Source organism: Aquarana catesbeiana, linkage group LG01 (assembly GCF_042186555.1).
Source record: "Aquarana catesbeiana isolate 2022-GZ linkage group LG01, ASM4218655v1, whole genome shotgun sequence".
NCBI classification, from domain to species: Eukaryota; Metazoa; Chordata; class Amphibia; order Anura; family Ranidae; genus Aquarana; species Aquarana catesbeiana.
Genome location: NC_133324.1, coordinates 744,748,804 through 744,774,575, shown reverse-complemented (window position 1 = coordinate 744,774,575; position 25,772 = coordinate 744,748,804). Strand labels below are relative to the sequence as shown.

Sequence of the window (25,772 nt, the reverse complement as noted above, 5' to 3'; positions counted from 1 at the left end):
TAGTGTATGTATGTCAGGTAGATAGGTCAGTGTATGTATGTCAGGTAGGTAAGTCAGTGTATGTATGTCAGGTAGGTAAGTCAGTGTATGTATGTCAGGTAGGTAAGTCAGTGTATGTCAGGTAGGTAGGTCAGTGTATGTATGTCAGGTAGGTAGGTCAGTGTATGTATGTCAGGTAGGTGGGTCAGTGTATGTATGTTAGGTAGGTAGGTTAGTGTATGTATGTCAGGTAGGTAGGTCAGTGTATGTATGTCAGGTAAGTAGGTTAGTGTATGTATGTCAGGTAGGTAAGTCAGTGTATGTATGTCAGGTAGGTAGGTCAGTGTATGTATGTCAGGTAGGTAGGTTAGTGTATGTATGTCAGGTAGGTAGGTCAGTGTATGTATGTCAGGTAGGTGGGTCAGTGTATGTATGTCAGATAGGTAGGTCAGTGTATGTATGTCAGGTAGGTAGGTCAGTGTATGTATGTCAGGTAGGTAAGTAAATGTATGTATGTCAGGTGGGTAGGTCAGTGTATGTATGTCAGGTAGGTAGGTCAGTGTATGTATGTCAGGTAGGTCAGTGTATGTATGTCAGGTAGGTAGGTCAGTGTATGTATGTCAGGTAGGTAGGTTAGTGTATGTATGTCAGGTAGATAGGTCAGTGTATGTATGTCAGGTAAGTAGGTTAGTGTATGTATGTCAGGTAGGTAGGTCAGTGTATGTATGTCAGGTAGGTAGGTCAGTGTATGTATGTCAGGTAGGTCAGTGTATGTATGTCAGGTAGGTAGTTCAGTGTATGTATGTCAGGTAGGTAGGTTAGTGTATGTATGTCAGGTAGATAGGTCAGTGTATGTATGTCAGGTAAGTAGGTTAGTGTATGTATGTCAGGTAGGTAAGTCAGTGTATGTATGTCAGGTAGGTAGGTCAGTGTATGTATGTCAGGTAGGTAGGTTAGTGTATGTATGTCAGGTAGATAGGTCAGTGTATGTATGTCAGGTAGGTAAGTCAGTGTATGTATGTCAGGTAGGTAAGTCAGTGTATGTATGTCAGGTAGGTAAGTCAGTGTATGTATGTCAGGTAGGTAAGTCAGTGTATGTCAGGTAGGTAGGTCAGTGTATGTATGTCAGGTAGGTAGGTCAGTGTATGTATGTCAGGTAGGTGGGTCAGTGTGTGTATGTCAGGTAGGTAGGTCAGTGTATGTATGTCAGGTAGGTAAGTCAGTGTATGTATGTCAGGTAGGTAGGTCAGTGTATGTATGTCAGGTAGGTGGGTCAGTGTATGTATGTCAGGTAGGTAAGTCAGTGTATGTATATCAGGTAGGTGGGTCAGTGTATGTATGTCAGGTAGGTGGGTCAGTGTATGTATGTCAGGTAGGTGGGTCAGTGTATGTATGTCAGGTAGGTAAGTCAGTGTATGTATGTCAGGTAGGTAAGTCAGTGTATGTATATCAGGTAGGTGGGTCAGTGTATGTATGTCAGGTAGGTGGGTCAGTGTATGTATGTCAGGTAGGTGGGTCAGTGTATGTATGTCAGGTAGGTAAGTCAGTGTATGTATGTCAGGTAGGTAGGTCAGTGTATGTATGTCAGGTAGGTAGGTCAGTGTATGTATGTCAGGTAGGTGGGTCAGTGTATGTATGTCAGGTAGGTAAGTCAGTGTATGTATGTCAGGTAGGTGGGTCAGTGTATGTATGTCAGGTAGGTGGGTCAGTGTATGTATGTCAGGTAGGTGGGTCAGTGTATGTATGTCAGGTAGGTGGGTCAGTGTATGTATGTCAGGTAGGTAGGTCAGTGTATGTATGTCAGGTAGGTAGGTCAGTGTATGTATGTCAGGTAGGTGGGTCAGTGTATGTATGTCAGGTAGGTAAGTCAGTGTATGTATGTCAGGTAGGTGGGTCAGTGTATGTATGTCAGGTAGGTGGGTCAGTGTATGTATGTCAGGTAGGTGGGTCAGTGTATGTATGTCAGGTAGGTGGGTCAGTGTATGTGTGTCAGGTAGGTGGGTCAGTGTATGTGTGTCAGGTAGGTAGGTCAGTGTATGTGTGTCAGGTAAGTAGGTTAGTGTATGTATGTCAGGTAGGTAGGTCAGTGTATGTATGTCAGGTAGGTAGGTTAGTGTATGTATGTCAGGTAGATAGGTCAGTGTATGTATGTCAGGTAAGTAGGTTAGTGTATGTATGTCAGGTAGGTAGGTTAGTGTATGTATGTCAGGTAGGTAGGTCAGTGTATGTATGTCAGGTAGGTAAATCAGTGTATGTATGTCAGGTAGGTAGGTCAGTGTATGTATGTCAGGTAGGTAGGTTAGTGTATGTATGTCAGGTAGATAGGTCAGTGTATGTATGTCAGGTAGGTAAGTCAGTGTATGTATGTCAGGTAGGTAAGTCAGTGTATGTATGTCAGGTAGGTAAGTCAGTGTATGTATGTCAGGTAGATAGGTCAGTGTATGTATGTCAGGTAGGTAGGTTAGTGTATGTATGTCAGGTAGGTAGGTCAGTGTATGTATGTCAGGTAGGTAGGTCAGTGTATGTATGTCAGGTAGGTGGGTCAGTGTGTGTATGTCAGGTAGGTGGGTCAGTGTATGTATGTCAGGTAGGTAAGTCAGTGTATATATATCAGGTAGGTGGGTCAGTGTATGTATGTCAGGTAGGTGGGTCAGTGTATGTATGTCAGGTGGGTAAGTCAGTGTATGTATGTCAGGTAGGTGGGTCAGTGTATGTATGTCAGGTAGGTAAGTCAGTGTATGTATATCAGGTAGGTGGGTCAGTGTATGTATGTCAGGTAGGTAGGTCAGTGTATGTATATCAGGTAGGTGGGTCAGTGTATGTATGTCAGGTAGGTAGGTCAGTGTATGTATGTCAGGTAGGTAGGTCAGTGTATGTATGTCAGGTAGGTAGGTCAGTGTATGTATGTCAGGTAGGTAAGTCAGTGTATGTATGTCAGGTAGGTGGGTCAGTGTATGTATGTCAGGTAGGTGGGTCAGTGTATGTATGTCAGGTAGGTGGGTCAGTGTATGTGTGTCAGGTAGGTGGGTCAGTGTATGTGTGTCAAGTAGGTAGGTCAGTGTATGTGTGTCAGGTAAGTAGGTTAGTGTATGTATGTCAGGTAGGTAGGTTAGTGTATGTATTTCAGGTAGATAGGTCAGTGTATGTATGTCAGGTAAGTAGGTTAGTGTATGTATGTCAGGTAGGTAGGTCAGTGTATGTATGTCAGGTAGGTCAGTGTATGTATGTCAGGTAGATAGGTCAGTGTATGTATGTCAGGTAAGTAGGTTAGTGTATGTATGTCAGGTAGGTAGGTCAGTGTATGTATGTCAGGTAGGTAGGTCAGTGTATGTATGTCAGGTAGGTAAGTCAGTGTATGTATGTCAGGTAGGTCAGTGTATGTATGTCAGGTAGATAGGTCAGTGTATGTATGTCAGGTAAGTAGGTTAGTGTATGTATGTCAGGTAGGTAGGTCAGTGTATGTATGTCAGGTAGGTAGGTCAGTGTATGTATGTCAGGTAGGTCAGTGTATGTATGTCAGGTAGGTAGGTCAGTGTATGTATGTCAGGTAGGTTAGTGTATGTATGTCAGGTAGGTTAGTGTATGTATGTCAGGTAGGTAAGTGTAAAGGTCAGTGTGTCAGGCAGGTGAGTTTAGTGGTCAGCATTGATGGGCACTGGTAAGCCAGGCAGCAACCAGCAAGTAAGATTACCCCCACTAACGCCCCCCTCCCCCCCCCCCCCCCCGTGTTGGCCTTGGACTTCGGGCTGCAGCCCCTTGTTTTTTTTGCCATCTAGCAACGTCCCTGGTGTAGAGGCATATTCATGTATTGCTCTCCGCACGTTTCATTTGCGTGCGTTTTTTCACTCGCGCTCTTAATGAATGTAGAACAGAGAACTTTACAGAAGGAATGCAGGACCCAGCACTTCCAATTGTCATGTTGGAGATATTGGCTATCCAGAATGTCCTTAAAAAGAGAAAAAAAAAGGAGGACATGGTCCAAGCAATGGCTGCAGGACCGACAGAAGTACTCCCACATGTCTCTTCTAAAAGAGTTGCAAGAGAACAATCCAGATGATTATCAAAATTTTTTTAAGGATGAATGAAGACTCTTTTCGTGGTACGAACATTGTTTATGTTCTCCCATCTCCGACTCCTTCTGGGTTATTTTTGTGTTTCCGATCATGCGTGGTATTTGTCTATTGATTTTTAGTGGATGCATACTGTACTGATTAAACGATTGTCGGGCTATGGTCTGAGCAAAGTTTTCATGTCTATCCCTTCGGATATTGTTGGACGGACTGTCGTGATCGGCTGTCGAAAGCTATGTACTAACGATCAGACTATCATGTGATCAATCCGAAAGCGATTTCTATCATCCGATTATCTGATCGTGTGTACGAGGCATAGGTCTCCACCCTTACATAATTTTGGCAAACCCAAAGTTGATTGCACAAAGATTGTATGGCTAGATTGTAATGTGTATGGTGTTCCTTAGGATGGATCATCCTCATTTTGGAAGAGATCTCCTTTCACTCTGTTATGTCTGTGGGTCAGAAACTGAAGGGAAAATGGAGAAAATGGAATACAGACAGCAGAAATTCAAAGCAAAAAAAAAATGGAAAAAATGGAAAAAATGTCAATGATTTAAGATTACAAATAGGGACATAGGCGTGCCCACAGGGTGTGCCAGATGTGCCTAGGCACACCCTAATCGCCTTGTGTGGAGCATATTCCCCCCTGTTTAGACCACTGATATTTCATCCCCCAAAAAAATGTTACAAAAGAAAATTTTTTTTTTGGCAAAGAAAATAAACAAAATTACACTGTCCACTGCCCTACTGACACCATCAGTACATATACACATTCATATGTATTTGAGCTTTGGGGTGCACACCCTAATGCAAGAGGCTGCGCACACCTATGAATAGGGATATGCTGATCATTTTTATACATTTTTGGTATGGTGAGAAAAAGAACTACGATGACCCAGCAGGAAAAAAAAAAAAAAACTTTGTTGTTGTTATAAAAGCATAATAGTTACATAAAAAAAAGAAAAAAAAAAAACATAATAGCAATACACAAAGTGTATACAAAGTTACTATGTTGTTTGTGTGATCAGTTTATGTTGAACACACTAAGTAGTGTACAGGTTACTTTGTACTAAGGATGATAAAGTTGTCCATTTGTCCATGTCAGCAGGCAGGGAAGGGTGTTATTAGTGGAGCAGGCTGGTGTATGTGAATAGTGATAGTAGCAGATGCTTACTGCAGTGCAATGCAATGAGCAGGCTTTGCCCTTGCCTGAGGATCACGTGCTCAGGAGGACCAGCACAGCTCTAGACAGGCAGATCAGAGAGAGAGGCACAGATTGTCTGAGCAGGGAGGAGGAGACACTGCAGGGACAGGGGTTGCTGCTGCTGCCACACACACACTTGTTATTCCCATCAACTTTTTTTCTGCTTCTTTTTCGTCTCTTATCTGTGCTCCAGAGGATTCTATTATTTTCCTATTCAAGAAGAAAAAAAAAATGCACTTCAATAATACAGAGCATGCACCTGATTCGATGGGAAAGGACAGATTTCCAGCAGAAGAAAACCAGATGTGAATGGAAATACTAAAGATTTTTTTTTCTTTCTGCATAGGACAATACAAGAGACAGGATACAGCATTTGTTCACAGAAGGAGGGAGGTTTTTTTTTCTGAATCTGCATCAAACTAGCAGTCTGTGCCAAGTCATCTGGACCTTAAAAACAGTCCTTGAATTTAAATATGAACTGCAGACAAGAAAGGACCTAGACAAGGTCTGGATATTGGATAGAAGAGATTAAGCTTGGCAGTGACTGGCATCTATGTATGTGCATGGTAGAGAAGAACTCTTGGATGTAAGGAGTGTGTTGGATGTATTGGTGCAGTTGTAGCAGCAGAGGATGGCTATGAGGAATAGAGTGAGGTGCAGAGTGGACAGAGTGATGGGATGCTATAGACACATTTTACCTCTGCACTCTCTGCTGGTGCTGGTGCTGATGCTGCTTTGTATGGACTGCTGCTGCAGAGCTCAGGTGTACAATCTCAGCCTGGCTGTGGATGAAGGTCTACCACCTGGTACCCTAGTAGGAGACATCCGTGCAGGACTGCCAGAGGGGAGCCCAGGTGAAGGTTTCTTCTTATCAGAGGAAAGTGGTGAGTCCCCAGTGCTCAGGGACTTTCAGATAGACACAGACACTGGAATTGTAAGGACCCTCCGAATTCTGGATCGAGAGAGAAGAGAACGGTACAGTTTTGTGGCTGCCACATTGCTGGGGGAGGTGGTGCAGGTAGAGATCAGAGTACATGATGTCAATGATCACTCTCCTACCTTTCCTGTACAATCACTTAGTTTACAAGTATCTGAGCTAACTCCACCTGGAACTACCTTCAGATTACCTGCAGCTTGGGATCCAGATAAGGGAGAGCATGGGTTATTAGGCTACTCACTACTCAGGGGTAGCCAGGAAGCTGCCTTCATCATCAGGTATGGGGATAGCATGTCTGGTGCAGGGGCTGCAGGGAAGGAGTGGGGTCAGGTAGCAGAACAGGTAAGGGGGGAAGGGGGTTTTTATAGACCAAAAGCAACTCTTCAGGTTTGGAAGCAAACAGATCAGTCTAGTCAGGAACATGTACAGGACAAATCAGCAGAGTTTAGGACAACCAGTAAGGGATTAGGATCAGACACTGAGGGGTCATGGATAAGGGGTGGTGAATTGCTTTCATTTGATAACAGTAAAGAAGAAAATAAGGATTCATACTCAGAGAGAGGACAGCAGTGGGAGTCAGATATAGAGGATGCAGAGGGGGGGTTTAATGGGAAAGAGATATTTTCTGAACATTTAAAATCACCTTTCCTGGGGCATGGTACATATCCTGGGGGTTATGTGTATGAAGTATATCCTGATACAAGAGGAAATACTGACAGTTCTGATTCACAGGAAGAGGTAGAGGTAGAATGGTCATCTACTGATTCTCGCCTCAACCCTCTGGATCTAGTGTTAGTACATTGGCTTGACAGAGAAGAAATTGATAAGTATCAGCTAGAGGTTGAAGCTTTTGATGGTGGTTATCCACGTAGAACCGGAAGACTTTTGGTAAACATAACTGTTTTGGATGCAAATGATAATCCACCAAGCTTTGACCAGTCTGAATATAAGGGTTGGGTGTGGGAAAATGCCCCTGCAGGCACCTTAATTTGTGCTGTTCATGCAGTGGACCCTGATTTAGGCAGCAATGGGGAAGTTATTTATAGCTTGTGGTCAGGTGAGGAATATTTCAGTGTTGAAGAAAGTACTGGAATTGTAAGGGTCAGTCGCCCCCTGGACAGAGAACAAAAAGCTCTTCATCAGCTGGTAGTCCAAGCTAAAGATGGTGGATCCCAACCTGAAGTTTCTAGTGTCCTTGTCATGGTAAATGTCCTTGATGTTAATGATAACAAACCCAGCATACAAGTCACCCTACTCACTGAAAGTGGGCAACCAGAAGTATCAGAAGGAGCAAGAATAGGAGAGTACTTAGCAAGAATTTCAATTTCTGACCCTGATTTAGAGTTTGAGGAAGAGCCCTGGAAAACCAGTAGTGATAAGGGCAATGAAAGTCATGTAGGCAAGTTTCAAGATAGGAGAGAAAATGTTGGTGTGGTAGGACATTCACTAGCAAAAATACCACCGGTTGTAAATATCTCACAAAACAAAAATCCTCTGAATGTTGCTGAAGAAAGACAAAATTTTAATCCTGGAATCACTGGAGCACCTCAACAAGTGTCACTGACTTTGGAAGGTGCTGATGGTGCATTTTCTCTTCGTCCTGTTGGACCACAAGTGTATTTTCTGTGTGTTGATGCTCTTCTTGATCGCGAACAAAAAGATCTATATGAACTGCGCTTGCTTGCTAGTGATTCAGGCTCCCCTCCTTTACAGACTCTTAAAACATTACTTTTTAGTATCACTGACTTAAATGACCAACCTCCAATGTTTAACCAACCTAATGGATACCAAGTGACAGTTTCAGAATCCTCTTCCCCTGGCACTGCTGTCCTCGGTATTAATGCCCAGGACTTAGATGAGGACGGCCCAAATGCCAGAATAATTTACACACTGCAGAGCAATTCCTCTTCTACTGCTTTTAAACTAGACCCACATACAGGGGTTCTGAGCATTACAAGATCATTGGATTATGAAACCGAGACTGTAATGAATCTGGTGGTTATAGCTACTGACCAGGGTAACCCTCCACTATCATCTAGTTGTCATGTGACCATAATGGTTGAGGATACCAATGACAATGAACCAGTCTTCTTACAACAGTTTTACAATGTAACCCTGCAGGAACATTCAGCTTTGGGGCACTGCTTTCTTCAGGTAAGATATAACAGTATTAAGATATTTTTAAAAATGTATGAAACAAAAAAAACAAAAAATATATATTTTTCAGCTTTTTGATTTATGTTGATATAACCTCTTTCTGATGCCAGGTGCACCCTGCAGCAATCTTTTTCAAAATCCACAATCTTCCTGCAGTATACATACTGTAGATGACTGATCGCAGCTTTTTATTCCTGGTTTTATCATTATACACTTACAGGGATCTGTTTGTTGAAAGCCATAAAAAAAATGCTTCTGTTTTTTTCTATACTGTCTTATTGCCATTTTTTCTCAAATGTCTGAAATGGGAATATGCACAATAACATCAAAGTCAAGTGAAAGAAATGGTAAAAAGTATAAAGATCTGTCAAAGATTAAAAATTCACATCTTCCTAAGTAAAGTCCTTTCTTCAACTAGCCTGTATTAAAAATAATAGATTAAGGTGGCCCTATTAGAAGCTTAAGGATGAACGGAATACAAAAAACTACCCTTGCAGTGGGGCTCCTCTGCTTGTTTCTGCCCAGAGTACCAATAAAAAGTGCTTTTACTTTCTTTATCTCTTACTCCTCTGATACTCCAGCTGGTGGACAGTAATGTTGGTGTCCTCACTTACAATGCAGGACTATGGTCCTGTATTGTATGTCATGATATCACAGCTGAGCTTTGATAAGAAGTGGCTGTGGGGAACTGGCTGCATGGAAGTAGGAGCCTGTGGGAAAAAGAATAAGGTAAGTAAATGCACTTTTTACTGGATCCCTGGGGGAGAAAAACAACCATTTAAAGGGGAGTGCCAGACTGCTGTTAAAAAAATAAGCCAGCAGCTACAAAAACTGTAGCTACTGATTTTTAAAAAACAGCCACTCACCTGTCCCATGATCCAGCGGTGTGCTTGCCCCAGTCAGTTTTACCTGCTGTCTTCTTTCTTCTGCGCCGTCATCTTCACTATGGGCACCCAGCTTTGACAGCTTGCTGCTTTACAGCCAGGTGCCTACTGCACATGCGCGAGCAGCACTGCGCATCATGAATGGTGGATGCAGTCTTCTGGGACCTGTCAGTGTGGGGGGAGGAGCGAGGGAGGAGAACTCTCCAGTTGGAAAACGTAAGTGGGTGTGGGTACCTATCAAAATCGGGTACCCGCCCCTCTTCACTCCACAAAAGTGCCAGTTCTTAAAGAGGATCGGAGGAAGAGTCCTTAAAGAGGAACTTCCCCTTTTGGGTGGAGCTCTTCCCACCTCTCCTCCCATACTTAGCATGTCATTTTTGGGGTGGGGGGAGCGGGTACCTCGTTTTGACAGATACCCCCTCCCACTTCCACTCAGATCGCCTAGACAATCCAAGAAAAAGTTCTCCTCCTCCCTTACCCTCCTTGAGTTCTTCTGGGACACATCAAAGGTCCCAGAAGACTGTGGGACTATTGACAAATTGCAGCGTGGCTCACGCGTGCCCAGTGGAAACTGATTGTGACGCTGAAAGCAGCATAGCTGGCTGCTCACAGTTAGGATGCCAGCACTGGGAACCCAAAGGCTAGTGAAAAATTAGCCCAGGTGAGGATGACACTGGATCCATGGACAGGTAAGTGTCCTTTTGTTAAATGTCAGCAGCTACAGTCTTTGTAGCTGCTGACTTTTCATTCTTTTTTCTAGAGTCAACAACCACTTTAACAAATCTGCATTATTACATTCCATACATGTCACAATTTACTAAATAACAACAAATCTAATAAAAAATAATGCACATTTATCAAAGCTGAACTCCAGGAATCCTCTATATTGTATTATCACATTGTTGGCACAATGTAAGTGTACATATCTCATACCAGGTGAGCAGCTGGTGAAGCTGAAAATCACTGTAGTATTCTGCACTATTTCAGTGATAATCACGATCTTCCAGGTCCTGCTCAGGGTTCTGCATGAGCAGCTTCCCCTCTGCATGCTTGCTTGGCACCACCACTATTTTTAGAAAGCCTTTTAATATTTTCATTGAATACAAAACATTTTCCTGATTGGATAGGGTGAAGATCAAGATGTCACTACCCACTTTGTCCACTGCCCACCATGTCAAATCAAAGAACGTCCTCTGTTTCTTGGAACAAAAATATGGCGCTTTAATAATAGCAGCAGTATTGCCGCTATCACTGTAAAAGCACCAACTACCATAGTGAATTTCAGTTTCTCTAGTGGTCCATAAGCTATAAGATATGCATACTTAAATTCTGCCAAGCTGGATCAATGTAAGTATGCAGAACAGATCACCCCTGTTCAGCTTTAAACAATAACGCTTAATCTCCGGTCTGGACATTCCCATACACCTAAATTGCCTATTGAAACATTATAACAGGTCACAGGGTAAGAAGTGCCTCTGCATGAGAAAAACTTTATATACACAGCCCAAAACTGAAAGATTGCACTTTCACATGAAGAACACTTATGCTTATTGCCTAGCCATCTTGACCCAAAGTAACACACCCTACCTTTCCCCAGATGCAAGCTAACTTGAATCTCAGCGCTGCGGATAAAATCTTGTGTTGAAATCCCATAGGATATCTAGTGGCGCCTTAGCAGTCAATCCACATAGACTTTTAGGGGACAATTTCCTGAGGCTAGAGATATTCCCATTGAAGGCTATAGGGTCAACTGCACAGGGGTGGCCAGGAGCAAGGTAATTTTGGATTTGTAATTTTGGAGTTGGAGCATGCCTTGCTCTCAGACTTAAAGAGGAACTGCAGTCTGCTCACATAATTTGTAATAAAAACATCTTTGCCATTCTGAAGCTTCCCTCCAACCACTTTGCATATTATCTTATATATACTGTGATTCTGTATTTGCCAAATATGCTGCAAAAATTTTAACTGTGGGCAGCTGAAGCTGCTGCCTGTTCACTTCCTGGATTTACACAGACACACAGAGGCACACCTCCAGCTCTGCAGCTCTCATTTGCCCTCTTATGACTCATACCCCCTCCCTTCCTGGCAAACTCTCACAAGAGTGAGTGAGAGAGAGCTGTGCATGATTTCATAAGGCTAGGCTAATGACCAGTCAAGAAACAGGAAGTGGGCTGTATAAGGTATTTATTGGCAGAAAAAAATGTTTTACTATCCAAAGTTAAAACACCAAGGGCAGAACATTTATTAGATGGAAAGATGAAAAAATGACTGACATTCCGCTTTAAGTACATATGCATCTTGAATGGGAAATGATTGGTTACTTTATGTTGGGGGGGGGGGGGGGAGAGATAGACAGGAAGGATAAGTGTACCCTTTAAATGCTACTGTACAGGTATTGGGATGTATACAACTACATAATTCCTGGGCTTGAATTACTCTAGAAAGTAGATGAAGAATCTGAATGATGCATGAAGAAAGATAGTGCAAGTCTTCCTTCTTGTAGAAAAAGAAGATTAAAAGAAAAAGAGGTACAAAATCTCTGCAAGTGGTGTGCTCAATCAATACTTAGCATGGCTGCACTTAACATTTGGTGCTTTCATGTCCATTTTTAGTGGAAAGGTGTCTTCAAAGTAGGATTTGCTGGAATGTTTTCACCTTGGCTGAAATATTGTGAAAATTAATTTATATATTGTGCTGTGAATATATGTTTTATAAAGAGACAAACCCATTGCAAATGTCATTCCCCATGACAAATCTTGTGAAATAACCTATACCACCCCAGTTAATACTTTTTAATGTATTATCCAATTGCTTTCAATTGCAGTCTTAGACTGAAGACACAGCTATACGTTGTACTTTATACTACTCATGGCAATAATGACTGAACAACCATGATTTACCGAAAACATTCTACCAATCGTATCAGTTCCTGCCCCCAAAGAGTTATAATTTAAATAGGTTGTAAACTCTCATGGTTTTTCATGCATTCTGTGCATTAAGGTGAAAAACCTTTTGTGCTGCAGCCCCTGAGAGCCCCTCTTTTACTTACCTGAGCCCGATCGTTCCAGTGACGAGGACGAGCACAGCAGCTCCAGCTTCTGTCTCAGGTCCTCATTGGATAGATTGATAGCAGCAGGAGCCGTTGGCCTCCACTGCTGTCAATCAAATCCAGTGACACGGAAGCTGGGGGCAGGGCTGAGTCCCTCTGTCTGTGTCAATGGACGCAGCAGCAGGACTCGTGAGTGCGCCTGCATGAGTACTCCAGGGAGAGCAGCTCTCCAAGGGGGCACTCGAGAAGAGGAGGAGCACCGCTTAGGGACCCCAGAAGAGGAGGATCAGGGCCCCTCTGTGCAAAACCCTTGCACAGATGAGGTATGTATAACACGTTTGTTTTTTTAAACAGAGCTTTACAATCACTTATTTTCCTACAACAGTCATATAGGTGCAAACACTACGCTTTATACTGTATAGTCCGAAGCTGATTAGTCTATCAATGGGTTCTTGGAGTTTGGAGGAAGAAATGCACATGATATGGAGGAAACATATATTCAGAATAAGCCTATTTAGGTCTGGCAGTCATAACGTCACTATACAGGGCTAGAGGGTCACAAGACATGGGTCAAATTTCTAATGTGGTGTAGGCTTGTAACCATCGCATAAAGTATCAATCATCCCAGATTTCAAAGTAAAATTCAAACAGGATGCAGTTTGTCCAGTATTTAATGTGTTTCCATGGTGCAGGCAGGCCAGCTGCCAGCACCATAACAACCAATGATGCCATGGGTCAGACCTGCTCTGCCTCCCACCTCTACCACGCTGCTGCAGCACTGTGGTGAGGACTGTGAGTTAGGACTCTGATGTGAATGAGGGACTGAGGACTCTCATTTGAATATCTAAAGGGAGGACTGAGGGCCTTGATTTTAAAGCAGAGGTTCGCTGAAAAAAAAAATATTAAAAGCCAGCAGCTACAAATACTGCAGCTGCTGACTTTTAATATATAGACACTTACCTGTCCAGGGCGCCCGCGATGTCGGCAGCCGAAGCCAATCTGTCCTTCGGCTCTCGGCTGCTGCCGCCGCCATCCTCGGAGAGGGAATAAGGAAGTGAAGCCGTGCGGCTTCACTTCCTGGCTCCCTACTGCGCATGCGTAAGTCGCGCTGCGCGTCCTCTCAGGTCCCTGCTGTGTTCTGGGACCTGTGTGTCTTCCAGAATAAAGCGGGGGAGGACGGGGTAGGCGCCGGAAGTGGCATAGCGCCGCAGTGATCTATGCCAGGAAGTGGGAGCAAATACCTGTATTAGACAGGTATCTGCTCCCTCCTCCCCCTGAAAGGTGCCAAATGTGACACCGGAGGGGGGGGAGGAATCCAAAAAGTGGAAGTTCCATTTTTGGGTGGAACTCCACTTTTAAGGTGAAATGAGGGCTCTGATATGCAGGGGTGAATCCTCCTACATCTCCAAGGGAAGGGTGAATGTAGATGTCAGTGTCCATCAGAGCATTAAAGGCTTGTACACACCATGTGCATTGACTTGCATTAATCCGCCTTGAGGTGGGTTGCAGTGCATTGTGGAAAAATACAGGAATGAACACTAACTTGCTAAGCAATAAAAAAAAATTATGTTTGTTGCGTATGCTCTAAAAAAGTGAAGATTACTTGAGAATGGTGCAATAAATTACTGTAATGCCGTGTACACACGAACGTTTTTCTTGTCGGAAAAAGATATGACGGCTTTTCCGACGGGATTCCACTCAAGGGTTGCCTTGCATACACACGGTCACGCAAAAGTTTGCTGAAATTACGTCCGTCAGGAACGCAGTGACGTACAACACTACGACGAGCCAAGAAAATGACGTTCAATGCTTCCGAACATGCGTCGAATTGTTTCCGAGCATGCGTAGGGACTTTCTGCATCGGAATTGCCACAGACAATCGCATTTTCGGGTAGGAACTTTTTACGACCGAAAAATTGAGAGCATGCTCTCAATCTTTTGCTGGCTGGAATTCTGCAGGCAAAAGACAGATGACATAGACACGGTCACATTTTCCGACGAAAAATTCTCATTGGTCTTTTGCGGGCCGAAATTCGGACCGTGTGTACGCGGCATTAGTCTTAATGTTTGGTGGAATTAATTTTTTAACACATCAGGGTCTCACCAGTAGCCTCCCTGGCGGTTTTCCCGAGTGTGGCTCGGGGTTAAAATTCAGTACCATTAGCGGTAACCCCGAGCCACACTCGGGATCGCATTGCAGGATCCTGGGGCGGCGTTACTTACCTTGTCCCCGGGATCCTGCGATGTCCCCCGCAGTGTCCGAGGGCTCCGTCCTCCTCCGAAGCCTCTCCGTGCGGAGCCTGGCGGCAAATTCAAAAGACTGTCAAAATCATAACACATACAGTACTGTAATCTTACAGATTACAGTACTGTATGAAATTATTTCACATCCCTTTTGTCCCCAGTGCTCTGGCCCATGCCCTGCATGCAGTTTTACATGATATACACTGTTCTTTCTGCCTGGAAACTGGAGATTGTCCATAGCAACCAAAAAGTGTCCCTTTACGTCAAAAGTGGCTTTAGACCAGCTAGAAAACAGCGATAATAAATTAGAACACTTGCAGAATTGAGCGATAGTGAATTGTGGGGAAATTTATTTTATTACTATTTTTTTTAATTTTTTTAAATTATTTATTTTTATTTATTATATTATAATTTATGTTTTTGTGTTTCAAACTTTATCATACCCGGGATATCTACTAGACTCTGGTTTGGACAGATTTAAGTGTGTTATTGTTAAGATTTACAGACCTACAATATAAAACGCCAAATTTCCATGCAAAATAATGGTACCGCTTTCAGCACCTAAAATCCGAAATAATCATACCGCCAGGGAGGTTAAGATTTTACTGATTGAAGGGTCCATGATCTCCTTTTGTATAGTATTTTGTTATAGGCTGTGCATAGTAGTTAACCCAGAGTTTTCCATTGGAATGAAATGCCAAATCCCATTCTATTATTTTATACTGTATCTGTTAAGGTAACTACTTGGAATCTGATTGGTTTTATCTAAAAGATTTACAATCTGAAGAAACAGAAAGAGTGTTTGGATTTATAGTGGGGACCTAATTGTTTTATTATTTATTATAAATAAAGCTGTTGAATATTAGATCACTCCAACCATTTTCAGTGTGTTTAAACCCCATCAACAGTGGCCTTTAAACAGGTTACCATTTTATATAATAATAATAATGTTATTATTAATCAAAACCTTTAAACTTGGTTGTTTTCTTTCTGTTTGGGGTCATGGAGCTCTTTACCCTAATAAAATACACATTTATAACAACTGTATTACATTACTATATGCTATTCATTGCATGATGTGAGATAACTAAGCTATGTGTTTATTTTTATTTTATGTGTTTATGCTATGTCTTTACTACTGTTACCTGCATAGCCCCATGGGCCTCAGAGCAATCGATCAGGTTTGGGTCACAGCACTCCAGTTACAACATGGAATTTCTCAGATTTCCCCATAGTGATAACTGCCCTGAAGCTACTGTTATGGCTCCTAGTTCTTGAACTCTGCTTTGAATATCACTATGTTGAAAATCAGGCACTAAAAGTCTGGGAACTTGCGAAGGAGAGGGAAGCCTTATGGCATAACAAATCTGTGAGTATGTTAGCTAATACATATATGATCAGTTTTCCATTAGATTAGTGAAAGATAAAGAGGCAAGGGGGTTGATTTATTAAAGGAAAATAGACCATTTGCTTCACAAGGGAAGCTGCACTTTACAAGGGAATTATCCCCACAGCTTACTGAATGAGTTGGATCTCTCCTTCTTCCAATCAAGTGCAAGCAAAAAAAATGCTGTTTTTTTATTTTCCTTGCACGTGATTTGGTATTCTTTGCAAAGTGACATTTCACCACATTCACTGAGATCTGTGGAAATTTCTCTTGCAAAGTGAACAGCCTATTTGCCTTTATTAAATCAACATCAATAAGTCTTGAATCTCTGTTAAATTGGTTCCCCCATGAGCAATGGTGGTAGTTACTACCTCTGTTATCCCATTGCTAACTCACTGTACATGTATAAACTGTTTTTAAACGAAGGGCCAGTTCACTGTTCTTCTGAAAAAAGGGGGGAAATGCCCCAGGATTTGTGGTCAATGTGAGTAAAACATGATCTGAGTCAGTGGGAATGAAAAATGCCCCAACAGTCAGTGGGAGTAAAAATGTCTCAGTGGGAGTAAATATTGCCATAGGGTTGGTGGTCAGCAGGAGTAGTTTAAGCACCACTTTTTTTGGTTCAATAAAGGTTTCCCTGAAAGAAAACACAGTAAGCAATTTGAAAGAGTAAAATTAAAACTTTGATTTTTGCTATACAATCAAAGGTTAGTTGGCTCACTAATTATATTTCGGTGACTTGTGGGGTCTTAAGAACTTAGCTGCTGTTTTATTTTATCTCCTGAGCTCAAATCAGCTAGATCTCACTGCTATAGATTATGGCTTTGTGCTGTCTATCATGAGGATTAGGATGTTCTCTACCACACTGAGGTGTTCCCATTTCATGTTTTTGTAAAAAAAGTGAATTAATGATAATGACAGAGAGAATGAAAACCTTTGAAGTTGCCAGAAAAAGTGTGCAGACCTGGAAATTCAAGCATAGAAATATCCAAGAGAGAGTAAAAAGCCATAAATACTTTAACCCCCCCCCCGCTCCCCTCCCCAGCAATAACAAAGCAATGTGTGAGTTTGGTGTAGACCAGGGGTAGGCAACACTAAGCTGGAGATCTACCTGAACAACATGGAAGAAATCAAAGATCACCGGCATAGTGTCGCCTCACACTTTAAACCTCTAACCGCTGTACTACCGTGTCACAATCACGTGCATTGCATGGCAATCATGGGTTTAAATCAAGTGGGGAGGAGGCAGCACTACAGAGGAGTAGTGATGGTTTCGGGCATGTTTGAATCGAACCCGCCAGGAAGCTGGCTCTGCACACTGCCAATCATAGGCAGCGTGTGTATGTGCAGCTGCGAGCCAGGAAATGCCTCACTGCCTATGATTGGCGGTGTACAGTGATGGCTTCCTGGTGGGTTCGGTCAGAACACGCCCGAGCCCATCACTACTTGCTCCTTTCTACACCTCCAAGTAGTCCCTCTGTATTGCACTCTGTTTGATGCTTTGGAATGGTGAATCAGAAAGCCCAGACTGCCAGTCACCTGTCCACGATCTACTGGTAGATCACGATCTACAGGTTGCTGACCCCAGGTGTAGACTAACCCTTTAAGGGGTCAGTAAACACTGTAATTAAAGTGACACTTAGGGGTTGATTTACCAAAACTGGAACACTCAGAATCCAGTACAGCTGTGCATGGTAGCCAATCAGGTTTTACCTTCAGTTTGTTCAATTAAGCTTTGACAACAAAACCTGGAAGCTGATTGGCTACCATGCACAGCTTCACCAGATTTTGCACTCTCCAATTTTAATATCCTAATTCTCCAAAATTAATCCATACACAAATACTAGAGAATGGCTATGTTCCAACTCCTACATACAGTGGGACCATTGAGAATAAATGTAGGCACCCTCTAACAGGAAGTTGGATCACAGCAGCCCCCCCCCCCAAAAAAAAAGTTAAGAATAATTTTTTTTTTTAAACATGCTTCTGTACATTCCTTTGCTTCTATCTCAACCTATCAACCTTCTATCAATATGTTAAAATCATAAAAGTTATCAAATGTCAGAGTCTTCAGGGAATAACATATTATTTTCTCCATGTGCTCTATTGCTTTGACCTTCTGTTCAGTTCCGTGGCATATGGCAAAGTGTTAGAGACAGAGTGACTGGAGTGTTTTGAACTCCTAATTGCAGAAATCTTTTATGCTGCAGCCCCAAAAATAATATCCTACAAATGTCAAACATGTCATTACTTTCAGCACTTTTTGGCGTCCTAATCATGTCTACTGTAGAAGTACATATCATTTAGGTAACTTCTGCAGGAATTAGGTATTCTGGGATTTCACAGCAAATACAGCACTTTATATAGCAGAATGTGCTGTCCATCTGTTAAAGTCTGTTTTGTCAGCACTATTCCAGTGAATGCATGTAGATTCATTCCTTAGCGCATGGTTTCTCACCAACACAGCGTCCTTTCGAACATGTTATACAAATTATTAGGTATATCACGTTTGTGGATCTGCAGCAAAGAGTGTCATGCTGTCATCCCAGTAGGACTTGTATATCTTTAGTGCATGCAGGGTAACGCTCTATTTATACTGGGCTGGAAACTTCTCCCAATTAGCTTTTTTTCATATGCCACAAGAGATTGTTTGGGAATATTGCTTCAAGATTTTTGTTCTTGTACACGAAAGGCTTGAGTTCATTTGTATGTTTTCTTAGATCTTTGGGGTGTGAATTGGAAATGCATTTTCCTTTTTAGTCTGCTTATACATCATACGCACATGCTTATGTCTCATATATCCAAGTACCATTATGTGCAGACATTCACTTCTATAGCCGGCTGTACGTGTAGGGTAGGGCACATAGTACAAAAGATAATAACGGTAAGGAATGAACTTATGAAAGAATTCAAAGTTCAGTTGTTAGGTGGAGGCAGGATAGGCTTCCCTAAAGAGATGAGTTGTCGAGGATCACCCAGATGTGGACAGAGTAGGAGATACCTGGAAAGAGGTTGAGAGTTTCAGAGCATAGGAGAGGTTCTGGAAAAGTCCTGAGCATGGGAGGAGGAGACAAGCAAGCTATAAAGCACAAGGTCTTGGGAGGAGCAGAGAGGATGGTTTGGGTGATATATTGGGACAAGATTTGTGATGTAGCTGAGGGCAGAGTTGTAAATGAGTTGTAAATGACTTTGTGTGTTCTTGTTAGCATTTTGAATTGTATTATTCATTGGGCAATTAGAAGCCAATGGAGGGTGAAACGCGTAGACGGGTCCTTTGATGACACCCTGGGGGAGGGGCGAAAAGCATCAACGTACTTCTGGTTCACGTTAACTATTGACGCAATTTCCACCACCGTGGAAGGCACGCCATACAGCGGCGGACTCGGATGTTTTACTGATACCTGTTTTTGTTAGATATCCTGTAAGTGGAGCCTAGATTGCGCTCTACATTTCATTTTAGCAGTATTTCACTATGAGCTTTCTCTTTGTCTCCCCATCTATGGAGTGTGGCATATCCTTTCTGTTATAAAGCAACCCCCCTGGAAGAGCTTTTGTGCAATCATGCTACATACCCCAGATCAATTGATCACAGCCTTTTTGACCCCAGACTGCAAAGCTGAGGGGTGATTGTGTCTGGTGAGTGGGGTCACCGAGGGGGGTGTGTGGCACCTCACACTTTGCAAGTTTGGAGCACCGTTGCACTTTTTTCTTTCATCATATGAGCACCAAGCACTTTATAGATTTTTTAGAGATTTGTGTATAATTATTCATTTTTGTTTGTATATTGATTTGTATGACACACGCATATTGATTTATATGGCACCAGCCACTATGTCACTGAATTAATTAGATTAATATTCTGCCAGCGCAGTTTTTTATTTTCTATCAATGGAGGGATTAGCAGAGAGGAGTGTTGAACACTGAGCTATTGGTAAGGTGGATGAATCTGGCAGCAACATTCATGACAGACCGAAGGGGGATAGCCTGTGTAGCTATAGGTCTATGACTGAGATGGGAGTTTCAATAGGCGAGAGATAACAAGGGAGTGAATGGGTTGCGTTGTGGTTTTGGTTAAAAAAAGGGGTGTATTTTAGAAATGTTACAGTGAAGTCTACAAGATTTGGACAGTGATTGGATGTTGGGCTGAAAGGAACGGTCAGAGTCTAGGATTATACCTTGTACCCTGGCACGAGGGGGGGGGCTGATAGTTGTATTATTGATTGTAATGGAAAGGTCAGTGAGGATGGATGGGCAGGAAGGGGAAATATTAGGAGCTTGTTTCCAGGAAGATTGTGTCAGTTACATACACATACACATTAAACTGCAAATGTATGCACTGGCAAATGACTAACATGATCAACACTGCTAACATTTTTTAGCTAAGTGACTATTTAAAGCCATGGAAGCAAAATCTTCCACTCTGTAAACAATATTGGTTACCTATTTTTCGCCATACACTGTTCACAATAATATACATATGGTCATGTGGGAACTAGAAACAATGTAACATGTAATTATGTTTGTCTAAAAATATTCCGCCTTCCCACACAAAATAATCCAAAGTCAGCAAAAACACATACTGTAGCTGTTGACTTTTAATAATAGGATGCTTACTTCTCCTGGAATCCAGCAATGTCGGCACCCCAGCCAATGTTTCCATCAGCTCTCGGGTCCTGCTGCCGCCATTTCTAGTAAGGGAACCCGGCAGTGAAGCCTTGCGGCTTCACAGCCAATTCCCTACTGCGCATGCACGAAGCACACTGCGCTCTCTTACTGGCTCAGCAGCAGGGGAAGGAGGCGGAGGGGGGCTGAACTTCTGACATACGGGGAGGTCCGACGGAAGTGGGGATGGGTAACAGGTACCCGCTCCTCCCTCCCCCCCGAAAGGTGCCAAATGTGACACTGGAGGGGGAGAGGAGACAGATAAGCGGAGCTTCCACTTTTGGGTGGAACTCCACTTTCAATTACCAAGTGATACAAAGGGGAAAAAAACTGTTAATAATCTTTGCAATTCCAAATATTTTATTGTTATGCTTTATCTAATTATATGGGTTGCTAAGGTGGAGTTTTGCTTTAAAGAAGTCATAGAATGAAACTATTACAATATATAGTACATTCATAGATTAGAGTTTGATGTGAGTGGTTACTAGAGAAAACCTGATGTATTTCCCTAGATAGGTAGAATATAATTTATGAACAATGATATACGGGAGGGTCTGCTTCCCTGACAAGGCCGTATTAAATCCTGAGCTCACTTAAATTGACTCAGTCATGCTCTGGTGTCTTATCCTTAACTTGATACTCTGTTTATATTATGAGAAATGTCAGGAGGAGAGTAGAGTGAACACCACTAAACCCTTATCTAAAGAGATGCTGTCAGCAGTGCTTTGTGATGCTTAGTAATAACTGTTTTAACGGTGAATAATGTCCAATAGCAGCAACTGATTCCACCATGGACAAGGTACATCTACTTTGATCAAAAACTATATGCATTCTTTTGTGAGATCCATATAACACAAAGCATTCTTTGCACTGGTAAACTTTAATCAGCATGAAGAAAGAATGCACTGTCAAGTCTATTTTCCTCCTTATACAAATTGAAATCATATAAAACAAACATTTATCTGTGTCTGATTGCAATATATATAATCGTTTATGGTTGATCATAGAGTTTCTGTGTATAGGGTCTTTTACATGTAGACCATACAAAACAATAAAATGTTCATCTCTGATAATTATTTACATCTGAGTTAAAGTTCTGAAGAGACTTGCTCAAAAAAAAAAAAAAAACTTGTCGGAGAATATTTTTGAAAGCAGAATTTGCCATATAGGCAAATTTAGCAAATTATTTGGACAGCAAAGATTTTACTTAAAGTGGTAGTGAACTCTGTTACACCACTTGTACCTGCAGGTAAGCTTATAATGCTTACCTGTAGGTACTGTGAATATCTCCCAAACTTGCACAGTTTAGGAAATATTCAGTGCGCATGCAACCAATGACATCACCAGTGCTCATGCTCACTTACATTGCCGGACCTTCAGAGCCTGTGCTGTAAACGGCAGCTCCCATGCGCATGCTGGGGAGTGACTTCATCACGCCCCCGGCCACTCATGTAGCCAGAGGCCCAAACCCAGAAGGAAGACCAGGGAAAGATGTCATCCGTCTGAGCGGTGACATTGCGGCGCTGGAAGGCTTCGTTCTATGGTAAATCTATCATAATGTGCTAGTATGCCATGCATACTAGCACATTATGACATTGCCTTGCAGAAATTTTTTTTTTCTTTTTTTAAACCACTACCGTTTTAAAGTGGATATATAACCATAAAAATTTTTCAGTTTTGGGTAGCCTAGGGAAGGGTTAGAACCTTCCAGGTTTTTTGCTGTTTTATCCCCACTGTGGAGAGTATTTTTCTATATTTGTTTTTGTGACAGTTGTCGCCAGGACAGAAAATAATGGAAGATTCAAAATTTTGATAAAGTGATGGTAAAAAACTGTCTAAAATGGGGATTTTTATTCAGTTTGTAGAGGCTTTCTCCTTATACCAGTTTGTGATCTCCATTGTTTGGATACAGTCATTCCAACACAGAAATCATCATTCATGATTCCTGGGAAGGGAAGACATTAAAAGAAGTGCAGCTTTACAAAAAAAACAAACATACTGACCTAGATCCAATGCTGCAGCTGACTCTACACAGAGAGCTGAAGGACTGCTGATCACTCAGTTCTCTGCCTTTGGTGAGCAGAGAGTGGTGACTGTCAGTCACTGGCTCTGTGCTCTGCCCCTCCAGCGTTCATTGGAGCGCTGGGCAGTGGAGGGGGCAGGAGAAATTGGCTCACGCTCTCAGTGGCATGCTGAGAAGCTGAGCCAGCTGCCGTCAGGCATCTGGGCAAATCCTGACATTATTGTCGGGATCCCTGCAGAGCTTGGACTGGCTTTGTGACATCAGCTGACAGCGAACTAAAGTTGAATCTGGGACACAGGAGTACAAAATTAGTCCACCACTGTGGTCCCCAGTAGATGTATGGCCAAAATGGCCAAAATTGCTTTTGGCCATACATCTCCTTTAAAGTAGAAGTCCACCCTAAAACTAAAATCCCTGCATCTATAGATATCCACAATCTAACACTAACCTATCTAGCCCTGTTAAGAAAAAATCAGTATGCATACCTTTTCTGAAGCCACTCCGACCCAATCTCACGCTGAGCCGTCAGCCGCAGCTTCACTTTGTAGATGGTTGCAGAGGAGGCAGCCAACAACGAAATCCCCATAGTAAGTCTATGGGAGACGTCACTTCCCATTCATTTCACAGCCGTTGTCGTCTGCAGAGCTTCCACCGCTGGAGATGGGGGTTGAAATGGCTTCAGAAAAGGTATGTATACTGATTTCTTCTTTACAGGTTAGTCTTAGCTTGTGAGTGTCTATAGATGCAGGGATTTTAGTTTCAGGGTGGACTTCTACTTTAATAATTATCCAATCAAGTGCAGTTAAAATTAATATACAATTTATTTTCTTTTTATAGGATTGGATAGTAAAATTGTGAACATTCTCAAATCATTTAGTAAATTATCCTAACTGAATCAAAATGTTACATATAGCACATGCCTTCCTTGTTCTCACTCTTCTTGTCTGCAACAAGAAGCTGCAGTGCAGATGTAGACAATCTGAATGTATACAGAACGATTTTTATTTTGTCCAGAGAAGAAAAGGCAAGAGGTTATATATGCAAAGGTTGTTGGTATCAATATATACTGAAAAAACTAAGGGGGTTGATTTACTAAAGAATAAAACTGGTATATCACAAAGGGAAGGCTTGCTTTAAAAAGCTAATTTACCATAGTGAATAAGGTAAAGTTGTGTTTTCTTTAATTGTCCAACAACAACTAACCAAAATCTAGTTTTTAATTTCTCCTGAACATGGCTGGGTATTCCAAATATACACAATATTTACAACTAAGTTAGCATTCACTTTTCAATGTGTAAGAAGAAGCTAGATAAATATCTGGAATATATTTAATGCTTTTATTAAACAGGATGGGATGATTGCTTACATATAATTATCCCTAAAGAATGATAACATGGATGATCTAGAAAGTAATTACTGTATGCATGAAATACTTTAACACTTGAACTGAAGATTTCCTTTGCGTATTATATAGCTCAGATGGCATCCCCCTTGTGTGCCACTGACCTACCACTTTTCCCTCTGATCACCTTTACTCAAGCATGACTTTACAATTTGTAAGAGCTGAGCTGTAACTAGTTACCTACTATGCCCCATTAGATTCTACTCCACTGTATCAGTTTTCAAAGTGACTCTTAAACATCTCTTGTTATCCTTGCTTCCTCTGCACAACCTTCAAAAGAGGCCATTATTCCTATAGACCAAAAAGGTATTTACTGCCATGTTCTTGTTTTTCCCTATATTCTAAAGTTACTGAAAAAGCATTTGTATTGGAATATATGGAATGGATATGGAAACACTCCTGGCCGGTCCAGACATTTCTGCGCATGTGCAAACAAATCCCATTACTTTTACAGAAAGGTCTTCTATCATTGGGTCTCATGATAGATTTCACTGAATGCGATTTTGTCTGCCCATGCACAGAATACTTTAGGACCATTTGGTAGAGTTTCAAACATTAACTGTGGCCTGTATATCAGGAATCACCTAGAATTCTGTGCTTTCTGCCATATTTAGATGGTGGGTTTCATTTGGGTGCAATATTTGTTTTCTGAAAAGATCATTGTATCAGCAAAGTATTCTTTATAGTGCTATGGAGAAGTGGAGGCGATAACCCCTACTCAGATCTTGTGAAAAATTAAAGCAGCTTGCTGAAAGTATTCAACCTGTCTGACTACCTGTTCTTCTGTAATCAGCTGGGGTTATTTGCTGTTTTTTATTTTTAACCTAAGGGCTATTAAATAATATGGCCAAAATAATCATCAGACTCAGGAAGCAATTATCTTACATCTGTGGCTACCTTGTAAAATGTTTGTTACCTCAACATTTCATATATATATATATATATATATATATATATATATATATATATATATATATATGTGCCTGCTTTACCATGTACTTTTATGAAAAAAGTATCCTGTTCTCTTTGTATTGGTTTCTTTGTGTGAAATCCCTGGTGTTCCTTCCAGTCCCTCTGTTTCCTATGAAAAACTGACCACACTAGGCAGGAGAACACACTGTTGTCAGATCTCTAGCTATGCTGGAAACTCAGCTGGCTCTCCTCCAATGATCAGACTTGTCCTGAGCTGTTCACTAGAAAGCTCAGTGTAGTGTTGCTTCTCCTCTCCCCAGCTCTTATGTAGCTGAGAACATAGGGAATGTGATCACTTATAAAAAAAAAGGGAGAAAAGTTATTTTTTTATTTTTTTATATCTATACCCAAATGTTTTGCCTTTCATTTCTATTTTAATCTGAATGGGTTGTTTTACAAGGTGATCGTTTACAATCACTTTAACTACATAAATGGAGGAATGAAGAATGTACACTGGATAGAAAAAGGCAAGGTTTCACTTCACATTATATTGTAGTGGAAGGCTTTGTGCCTATCTCACCATAACAGAGCTGATTGTTGCATAAACTAGTTTGTAATTAATATTTTGTGGCACTTTATTCAGATGCTAAATAATGTCTATTTGCATTCTAAACTGAATATTCCTGCACTGGAAGTTTAACGTTTGTTTACTATAAGTATATTTATGTTTTGTAGTTTTGTTTTATGCTCTGGAGTCGGTAGAGGAAAAAGAGACATGGCAAACATTACTGGTGATGATTTACTCTGGAATGGCACAAGTTTACCAGTTGGGATCATTAATTACCATTACTATAAATTT

General features: G+C 41.6%; 1 protein-coding gene across 1 annotated transcript in view; it reads left to right on the top strand.

Moving 5' to 3' along the window:
• Nucleotides 1-4,129: 4,129 nt before the first annotated feature.
• DCHS2 (dachsous cadherin-related 2) overlaps nt 4,130-25,772 on the top strand; it is a 409,001-nt gene continuing 387,358 nt past the window's right edge. The window contains exon 1 of the mRNA XM_073605397.1: nt 4,130-8,347. Coding sequence (XP_073461498.1) covers nt 5,888-8,347 — 2,460 coding nt within the window. The 5' untranslated portion in view covers nt 4,130-5,887. The remainder of the gene's footprint in view (nt 8,348-25,772) is intronic.